The sequence below is a fragment of the Culex quinquefasciatus genome, chromosome 3 (genome assembly GCF_015732765.1).
Source record: "Culex quinquefasciatus strain JHB chromosome 3, VPISU_Cqui_1.0_pri_paternal, whole genome shotgun sequence".
Classification (NCBI taxonomy): Eukaryota; Metazoa; Arthropoda; class Insecta; order Diptera; family Culicidae; genus Culex; species Culex quinquefasciatus.
The window spans coordinates 126,041,822-126,052,364 of record NC_051863.1 but is presented as its reverse complement, the minus strand read 5'-3'; the positions used below and the strand labels follow the sequence as shown (position 1 = coordinate 126,052,364).

The window sequence follows — 10,543 nt, the reverse complement described above, 5'->3', positions numbered from 1 at the left end:
GTAGGGCCTTTTCTGTCTAGAAGGGCAGCGAAGTTTTTTTTTAAGCTGATTTAGAAATCCATTTTCAATCCACTGCGGTCGCTTTGAACAATAATATCACAATTACAAAAAAAAGGAATTTAATAATTTAAGAATTAAATAATTTAATAAGTTCAGAATTTAAGAATTTAAGAATTTAAGAATTTAAGAATTTAAGAATTTAAGAATTTAAGAATTTATGAATTTAAGAATTTAAGAATTTATAATTTAAGAATTTAAGAATTTAAGAATTTAAGAATTTAAGAATTTAAGAATTTAAGAATTTAAGAATTTAAGAATTTAAGAATTTAAGAATTTAAGAATTTAAGAATTTAAGAATTTAAGAATTTAAGAATTTAAGAATTTAAGAATTTAAGAATTTAAGAATTTAAGAATTTAAGAATTTAAGAATTTAAGAATTTAAGAATTTAAGAATTTAAGAATTTAAGAATTTAAGAATTTAAGAATTTAAGAATTTAAGAATTTAAGAATTTAAGAATTTAAGAATTTAAGAATTTAAGAATTTAAGAATTTAAGAATTTAAGAATTTAAGTATTTAAGAATTTAAGAATTTAAGAATTTAAGAATTTAAGAATTTAAGAATTTAAGAATTTAAGAATTTAAGAATTTAAGAATTTAAGAATTTAAGAATTTAAGAATTTAAGAATTTAAGAATTTAAGAATTTAAGAATTTAAGAATTTAAGAATTTAAGAATTTAAGAATTTAAGAATTTAAGAATTTAAGAATTTAAGAATTTAAGAATTTAAGAATACAAGAATTTAAGAATAATTGTTATAATTATTTAGGAATTTAAGAATTTAAAAATTTAAGAATTTAAAATTTTAAGAATAATTATTATAATTCTAGCAAAACAATGCCAAAGGGCCGTTGTGGGTTTGTAAACAAAGAGTGTATCCCTTTCATGCCAGATGTAAACATCCTCTAGCGTGAGCAGGACACACTCTTTGTTTACAAACCCTCAACGGCCCTTTGGCATTGTTTTGCTTGAATTATATAGGAATTTAAGCATTTATGTTTTTCTGTGCACGGAACGAAGTGAAAATGGAGCTGCTGTCAAATATGTTCATTTTTGCAACGCACACTTCGGCTTTACGCGCGTCTTCTCGACTTTTTCGAGAATCACTTTTGAAGAGAAGACAGAAACGTCAAAACAAATTTCAACAAGCGCTAAAAATTGTGTCGGAAAAAATCCAAAATTTGTTGATAATACTGAATTATTTTGACCTCATTTGCTGTATTCAAGCTTAACTCGTTCTAGTGCACAGATTACGGTAGTAATATCTTCCCCACGATGGCCGCAGCACCGCCCAAGGAGGACCCTTTCTGTTCGCGTGTTTACATCGGCGGATTGGGCGAGCAGGCGTCCCGTCAGGACATGGAGGAGCTGTTCAAGGAGTACGAACCGTACACGGACCTGAATCTGCTGCGCGGGTACGGCTTCGTGCAATTTCCCACCGAGGAAGTGGCCAAGGCGGCGATCGCGGCGTTGAACGGAAAGATGCTCAAGGGCCGCAAATTGACGGTGAAGATTGCAAATGATAATCGGGGTAAAAAGGGAATACTGCCACGGGGCGGCGGAGGAAATGTGGGGGGAGGTCGGGACCGGTCTCCGATCGGGAGCGCCGGCGGACCGTTTCATGGACCGCGGGGAGGTTACGGTGGTGCTGGGATGTACGGTTCGGCCGGCGGGATGGACATGGGCGGCGGCTACGGAGATCCAATGCTGGGCGGTGGTCCCGGGGGATTGGCGCCGCCGGCCGGGCCGGAAAGCAACGACTGCGAGATTATCGTCGTGTCGAGGGATTTGACGTGAGTATTGGTGGGATTTTGGGGCTTGATAGCGGAAATAATGTTTAAATTTGATTTCGCAGGAGCTACGCCGAGAACATTGAGGCTAGACTGAAGCGTAACGGCCTCACGGTTGATCTGCTCTTCCCGAACGACGACGTTCCTATTGGGAAAGTCCTGTCGAACATTGCGTCCCGTGGCAGTTACTACGCCATTCTGATTACGCCGGAAAACGAGGAACGCAACAGCATCACGGTGAACGTGCTCGCCGGAGTTCCGGCCGAGCATCGGAACATGCCAACGGAGGACGCCATCGCGTTCATTTGCAAGGATTTTGAAGACAGGTTGCGGGCGGAGCAGCAGGAAAAGAACAAGTTCCGCCCGATGGGTGGAAACGCGGTGCGGACTCCTTCGCTGCAAGACAAACACCCGGAACCGATCCAGAACATGCTGAACCTGCTCGCGAACAACCGCCAGCTGACGGTGCTTCAGTACGACCGCCTCATCAAGTATCTCGGCGAGCGCAAAGAACTCCAGATCAAGTACGAACTCGGCGAAGACGTCGACGCGTCCTCCATCTCGAGCCGGTTGCTGCCGGAAAAGTCCAAAGAGCAAACCGAAAAGGAGCTCCAGCGAAAGATCATGGACATCCTGAACAAACCGTCGATCGTGCCGCAAAAGGCCCGCCCTGAAGTCAAAACCACTGCCGCCGCGTCCTCCTTCTCGTCCTTTGGCAATGTCACAATCGGCGACGCATCGTCCTCTTCCTCGAGCATCCGCCTGCCACCGAAGGTCGCTGCTCCGTCCAGCAGTGGGCTCCCGATTGCGGCAGCGGCTCCGAAGTTGCTGCACGACCCCAAGGTCCAGAAGGCGCTCGATTCGCTGCTGCTGTCCGGACTCGGCGGAGGGCTTAACTTTTAAACCGTGAACAACAACTCAACATTCGAGACTAGGATTAAGGAGAGAAGATACAATCAACTGACAAGCAAATAGACACAAATAAAGGGCGCGAAGCGGGAATATTTTCCGAGGTATTCATCCGGAAGGACAACGCTATTGTAATTTATCAACTAATTTTTAAACGAAATATGTCTCAGTCGGCTCACGAAACCTTGAGAGTGAATAGTGAATAAACGAAATGTGCTGAAATTGGCCGCTTGTTTGATTTTATGCACCAGTCAAAGCTTCTTTCAGATTGATTTAACTTTCTCCATTCTATTGCGGACTTCAATTTTAATGTATCATGTTTGGTCTCTAGTTTTATCGCTCTGGAACTATTTTATTATGTTGGAGAAGGATTTATTCGGCTTCGGTATTGTCAATTGTATGATGTTGACTTTAAAATTGTTCAATAATCTAAACAAATTGCTCTTCAATTCTCATAACAGAAGGTCCGCCGCATGTTCGGCCCCGCAAGGTATCGCGATCACTTCTTCCTTTAATTCGTAAATTTAGAATACTTTGAGAACAGTCTTTTTTTCCTGCTTTTTGAATTTTAACAAATTCGTAATTAGAAAGCAACTTGATAATACAGCTCGTTACGCACTGCTGAAAAATGTCATGTTACACCGCGGTATCACATGAAACAGTACGTAGCGATAGTCCTTTAATTGGTTCTTCGGGATCTTCCTCACTCGTAGGACGTGTTCGTCTTGGTGATAGCTGCGTTTGAACCAGAAGAGTCTCTCCGGTCTCTCCCCTTTCTTGTATACCTTATATTAGGGGCATAATCCAGTCCAGTTTCCACTTCTGATTGTAGAAACTCGAAATTTGGTTCATTGAGATTTGATGGATGGATGATGGATGTAATCCACTTAAGACCAATTTTCGAATTGTAAGAAAGACTAGTTTAATCAGAGTAACGAGCAGTTATAGTTTAATTTAGTACTTGTATTATATCAGTCGTTAGCAGCACGTGCCATTTGTTTATCTTTACTCCTCGACTGACAGTTCGATCACAGGATGCACATACCGCACTCCTGAACCCGCACAGGGTACCACAGAGGATACTGACGCTTTGGAATCAGGGCAAATTGTGGGAGAGGGAGATCGTCGAAAGCCACTCGTTTTACTTCGCACCCGTGTAAGTTCATGCGTCCGATTTAATCCCACCTGGAGTGAGATAGAGCCTTTCTTACTAAATAATATAACAATGGTAGAACTTCTTTCAATCGACTTTGTTTATTTATAACATCAGAACAAAAGAAAGTCTTATGATGAAAGCAAAGTTTTATAAAAAATAATGTTTTCTAAAAGAAATAAAAAACGCAATTTTCACCAAAAGAATATTTTTAATTTCGTTTTTAATCGTACATATTCTTAAGCAAACAAGCGTTTATGACAAACGCGAGCATAGCAAGCTTCCCATGCGCCAGTGACAACGCAAAACCGCACCTGTACCACCTGTACACACTCAATCGCGAGTACTTTAGGTAGAAAGCCATTGGCGTTGCCAGCATTGAAAACTTTGAAAACGATATAAACGATGAAAAGCTTAGAAAGCTCCTATTGGAATCCAACGAACCCTGTTAAATAAACTTACGAAATCACGAAAAAATGAAGCCTACTTTAAGACGATTTTAGGAGCACACGTGAAACAAATTGGTTGTAACCGGATGAAAGTCCTATGTCACAAAAGTTTTTGCATAAAAATTTGGATTGGATTATGCAACAGGGCAAAAGAAACCGAAAAGCTACAATATCTTACATGTTGTAGGAAAGATCGGTAGACAAGCTACTACAAAACGAGTATAAGACGAGCCACTAAATATATGCGTAAGCATTCTCGCGCCAGTATTCGAAGCTCAACTTGATAACTTGTCGACTTGGCGACGAAGCGTCGAAAATCGATGCAGTGTGATTTTTTGACGATTTTTTCGATGAAAATTCATGCTGTATCGTAATATTTACGAAGATGGAAATGACGTCCAGCAATCAAGTAAAACCTATACCTTTCTTTAGTAAAAAAGGCAAAAAGTAAATCGTTCTAAAAAATTATCGCGATTGCCGATCGATGTCAAATTTGTTTCAGATGCTCACTCATGGTCTGTACTATGAATGTAGGAAGAAATTTCAGATAAAATTAGAAACGAAAAATGTTGGCAAAGGTAACTAGGTGGGCTTTTACCTTTTTTTTAGGGATTTTCTTTTCTTATGGTATGTTAATCAAACGGCTCTAACTCCAGAACCATATTATGAATCTGGATGAAAATTTTCGAGGTTGTAGAGCTCAAAAAATGCAATTTTTGAGATAAATAAAAGATATGAAAATGAAAAAATGACCATATTTTCTGTGTATTTTGTTGAAAAGTCTGGCCACATCCGAAAACAGATGGATATTTCTAAATTCGGTCTCAAAATGACACTTGTTCAGCACACCAGCTTTCAAATGCACTTGGAACAATCAAAATCAAAAATAGGGGAGCCGAGGACTTTGCGACACAAAATTTTGCAAAAATTTTACCACATACGAACATCACTCGATCTCCACGGAATTTATTTTCTCAAAATTCGAGGGTTGGAGATGGACGAGTTCTGTCAAGGTGAATCGATAGAGCGTCGAAAATCGATGCAGTGTAATTTTTTGACGATTTTTCCGATGAAAATTCATGCTGAATCGCAATATTTACGAAGATGAAAATGACGTCCAGCCATAAAGTAAAACTTATATCTTTCTTTAGTAAAGGCTAGTATGCAGATCGGAAGGAAAGGGGTCAAGAAACAGCTTTACGAACAGCAGAACAAAGGGGAGGGAGCGATTTCTTAGGGCTTTTCTTCACCCTCTCTGACTTGCTTGCGCTGCCGCTGCTACCCATTTGATTTTTTTTCTTGACCGGTTCCTTCCGAAGTGCGTATACCGCTTAAGGAAGGCAAAAGATGATTTATCTAGTGGTCATTTTTGGCTAAAACGTACCTAAACATTATACAGACGCCAACATTATTTTTTTGCAATTCCGTCGTGAAACTACATACTTTTCCTGTCTTTCTTGAACGACGAAATAGCCTACTTTTCTGTACCAAAAATAACAGAATCGAATAGCAACACTTTTCAAAATAAATGCTGAAAAGTTATACTTTTCAGCACTGAAATGGGTGCTGAAAAGTTGAACTTTTCAGCACTTGTTTTAGTGAGTAACACTTTTTAATTTTTTATTTATTTAAACGATTTATTGACAAAATACATGGAAATTTGACTTAAAATTTCACTTATTGGGTGTTTTTCGGAATTGCAAAAAATGTTGTATGGAACTCGTTGCAAAGCTTGATTTTTTCAGCACTCTTCGTATTTATCCAACTCGGTGAACCTCGTTGGATAAATGTACGACTCGTGCTGAAAAAATCCTATTTTTTCAACTTGTTGCATAAACTACTATTTCATTGCCTTCATGTGAACCTAATTAAACTGCTATTGTTTAATATTCAATTCGGAATTCATGAAACCGTGATTTGTATGATGTTTATTATTAAAAAATTATTAAAAAAAGAGAAATAACAGTTTGTGGTTGTTTGAAAAAAAAACAAAAATCACAAAAAAAATTGTTCGAATTTTTTTTTTAAGATTGATATTTATTCATGATAAGATTACAAAATCGCTTCGCTAGTTTTGCTTGAAAAGATTACAAAATTTAAAAAAAAAGAAGTTTTTCAAATGTTGCTCAGGTTTAAAAATATACAAATTTAATTTAACAAAAACAAAAAACTAACAAAAATCGAAAAAACAATCACATGATTGAAACCAACTCAAGAAAATTTGTAATTTTTTGTTTTTAAGAACAGCACATTTTGGAATTCTAAAGCAACCTAAAGCAGATTTGTTGGGAAGACTGATAAAACTGAACTTGTGAATCGTGGACAGGTTCGGATGCCAGCGGATTTTCCAACGCACAGTGGTCCGAAACCAAAATCTAGCGTGACAAAATTGATAGCGGCCACACGGTAAGATTTAGAGCTTTGGTGTCTTCGGTACAAATGATCAGCTTCAAAAGGGGCATCTTTTGGTATGGTGGACATTAGGGTGGTGCAAATTTTAGGGTGGTTCAGAATTTTTATTTTGGCGGGATAACGAGATAGCGCTTTGGTGTCTTCAAAAAAGTTGTAGAGAACACCATTTTGAGCAACTTTGCTGAAGAACGCAAAGCTTTATCTTCAAACGGGAAGTTTCTAGAGCCATTTTTGTAATTTAGGTTGAAGTGTTTATGAAAAAATGAGTTTTTTGAATTTATCAACTCAGGCTTGTGTCGTAGCGAGTTGGTGTCTTCTAAACATTTGTAGAGCTTATCAAAACACATATTTATCTTCCAAGAGAGCAAAAATCGGACCTTTAAAACGATAGTTATAGCCAAAATACGACGAGAAAGACGTCATTTTGAAACGTGAATAACTCGAAAAGGTGGTGGAGTTTGACCTCGCTTTTAGAAGCATCTGAAAGTACACATACTAGAGTACATTTGCTAAAAATATCTCGGAGGTTTTTTTTGTTTAACTTATTTAATCTCAATTTGAAAATGAGCATTTTTTAATCGTTTTTTGCCCATAACTTTTGATAGAATTGACCAAAATTCATTTTTCAAGGATAAAAATGTTCATTTTGACAAGCTCTACAATTGTCTAGAAGGGTTCAAAAATGTACAAAATGATCTAGTGTTTGTAAAAGAAGAAACAAGTTTTGGCTGAAATATTTCAGGAATAAATTTAATTATTTTGTTGAAACCTGAACTATTTCAGCAAAAACTTGTTTCTTCTTTTACAAACACTAGATCATTTTGTACATTTTTGAGCCCTTCTAGACAATTGTAGAGCTTGTCAAAATGAACATTTTTATTCTTGAAAAATGAATTTTGGTCAATTCTATCAAAAGTTATGGGCAAAAAACGATTAAAAAATGCTCATTTTCAAATTGAGATTAAATAAGTTAAACAAAAAAGACCTCCGAGATATTTTTAGCAAATGTACTCTAGTATGTGTACTTTCAGATGCTTCTAAAAGCGAGGTCAAACTCCACCACCTTTTCGAGTTATTCACATTTCAGAAGACGTCTTTCTCGTCGTATTTTGGCTATAACTATCGTTTTAAAGGTCCGATTTTTGCTCTCTTGGAAGATAAATATGTGTTTTGATAAGCTCTACAAATGTTTAGAAGACACCAACTCGCTACGACACAAGCCTGAGTTGATAAATTCAAAAAACTCATTTTTTCATAAACACTTCAACCTAAATTACAAAAATGGCTCTAGAAACTTCCCGTTTGAAGATAAAGCTTTGCGTTCTTCAGCAAAGTTGCTCAGAATGGTGTTCTCTACAACTTTTCTGAAGACTTCAAAGCGCTATCTCGTCATCCCGCCAAAATAAAAATTCTGAACCACCCTAAAATTTGCACCACCCCAATGTCCACCATACCAAAAGATGCCCCTTTTGACGCTGATCATTTGTACCGAAGACACCAAAGCTCTAAATCTTACCGTGTGGCCGCTATCAATTTTGTCACGCTAGATTTCGGTTTCGGACCACTGTGCAACGACGTAAATCCGGGTTGATACGAAATTCCAACAAAAAATCTATTCTATCGATACAGAGACCTCCAAAACGGTGTTTAACCTACTCCAAAATGTTAATTTAGCAATTCTTTGGTAATATATTGACGCTCAGTTAAATTAAAAGTTTGCAAAATTATTTTTAGATATGTTTTATAAAGAATTTCCAGAGTTATATAAACTTTTATACTAAGTAGTTAGTTAACTTTATATTCAATCTAAATTATTTTTTTTATCAGTCAAGGATGTCTATTTGGTGTTGAGAGACTAGATTTTTGGTGATTTGTCAATAAATAACTTTATTTGTGTAAATTTTTCGAAAGGTGTACACACTTTTTTTGCCCCTTTTTTATTTTTTTAATAGTATTTGTTGAATAACTTTATACAGAAATCATCTTTTCATGAGCTTTTTGTAGCAAAATGATTGGCATGAGTTTCTGAACAAAACGTAGTACTAGGTTTCTGTCAACATTAAATTGTTTAGATGTTTCATCACAATATGTGTATAGTGTCCAAGGGGTGTAAATACTTTTTTTACATACTGTAAATATTTTTAATAAAAAGTCAGGTTGGAAGGTTAAAATTGTGTTTATTGATAAAAAATAAATCAAATATTTTGAAGTATACGTACTCGATCGTTCTTATTCTTAGTAATTTTCCTATCGAAATTTTAAATCTCGTTCATCTAGAAAAATACATAAAATTTAATTATAAATTTACCAGAACAATTAATTCCGATGCAGCTTTCCTCAATTCTATTTCAACACATCAACAAATTAGCACCCAAAGTCACGTTCTGCGTTCTCCCCACAACCTCACAAACCGCTTCTTAAACTATTTTCAATGGTGGGCTCCAAGTTTCCATTTCATTTGCCAACCGCATGCCGACAAACGATCTCCAAGACGTGCGGGCCCAGCTGAAATATTTACACTAAATTTATTATTCATTCTAGAGCGGGGCAGAGGGAGGCACTTTATAGCGCTACATTTCTTGCCCTCATGCACTTACACCACCCACCCACCTTGAACTTGAAAGCCTGGCGGAAAACGTTCAAAGTTGCACCATTAGTTCTGCCTGCCTTCTGGAGGTTCCGGTTGTTCTGGTTTACTTCGCGAAGTCTTCGAAGAACGATTCAAATTCAAAGTCCTTGAAAACGACGCCGGAGGATAGCGCAAAGCAATTGGCCAAGTAAAAGTTTGGAATTGTCCTGTCACCACCACCACCACCACCTACAGGATGAAAAGTTTCCCAATCACGACCACGTGGCTTCTTCTGATGGCTTTCGCGGTTTGGGATGCTGCAACGGAAACATCAACTTCCAACTCTACCCTTGCTGCTGGAGGTGGTTTGGCAATTACTGCTGGTGTACTTCCTACGACCACGATGGCGGCGGCGGCGGTGGCTTCTGCGGTTTCCGGAACAGGTGTGGCAAGCCGTCCAACACCGGTCGGGTGGTTTGGGGACACCATCCGCAACGGGCTAACTTTCTTCGCCACGGCCTGGGACACCGGGATGGAGCTTGGGGTGGAGGTGGCGAGGCGAATTTTGGGTGGACTGAAAATTGGATGATCATGAATCCAATTATTATTTGAAATTTAAAATAAACAATAAAAACAAAACATGCAGAAGTAAAATAGTTAAGGAATTGCAAGTTTAATTTCATGTTATAATTTCAACCTTTCCGTTTAAAACAGGGGTGCCCAACCTTTTGGCCCTGCGGGCCAGATCTGATTTTTCTAAAGCAGAAGCGGACCGGAACTAATGCTTTTTTTTACCGGAACTAATGTTGATGAAAGTAAAAAAACAGTAAACATTTTTTTCATAAAATTTATTTTAAAAGTTTAATTCAAGTAAACAACTAACCGGAACTAATGCTTTTTTTTACCGGAACTAATGTTGATGAAAGTAAAAAAACAGTAAACATTTTTTTCATAAAATTTATTTTAAAAGTTTAATTCAAGTAAACAAATACATAAACAAGTGTTGCAAATATGATTCAAAAAAATTGTTTTGAAGAAAGAAATACGAAGATTACTTTCAAAGATGTGTTTATTTGATTTACTTTAATTTTGTTTTGGACAAAACTGTATTGAAATAGTTATTGTCGATTGAAATTGAATTCCCTGCCATCATTAACTTAAAAAAAATATCAAAATTTCGTCGTTGCAAGTTTTTGTTCAAGTTA

At 37.1% G+C, this 10,543-nt stretch overlaps 1 protein-coding gene across 1 annotated transcript; it reads left to right on the top strand.

Annotated features, from left to right (window-relative positions):
- The first annotated feature begins 1,156 nt into the window (after window positions 1-1,156).
- Window positions 1,157-2,980, top strand: LOC6052189 (nuclear receptor coactivator 5). Its single transcript, XM_038264772.1, has 2 exons — window positions 1,157-1,849; window positions 1,912-2,980. The coding sequence occupies exons 1-2, from the start codon at window positions 1,332-1,334 to the stop codon at window positions 2,747-2,749; spliced, it is 1,356 nt and encodes a 451-aa protein (XP_038120700.1). The 5' UTR covers window positions 1,157-1,331; the 3' UTR covers window positions 2,750-2,980.
- The last annotated feature ends 7,563 nt before the right edge of the window (window positions 2,981-10,543 follow it).

Coding starts and splice junctions, on each gene's coding strand:
- LOC6052189 (XM_038264772.1), top strand. CDS start 1,332: ATGGCCGCAGCACCGCCCAAGGAGGACCCTTTCTGTTCGCGTGTTTAC. Junction 1,850..1,911: donor GTCGTGTCGAGGGATTTGAC/GTGAGTATTGGT, acceptor TTGATTTCGCAG/GAGCTACGCCGAGAACATTG.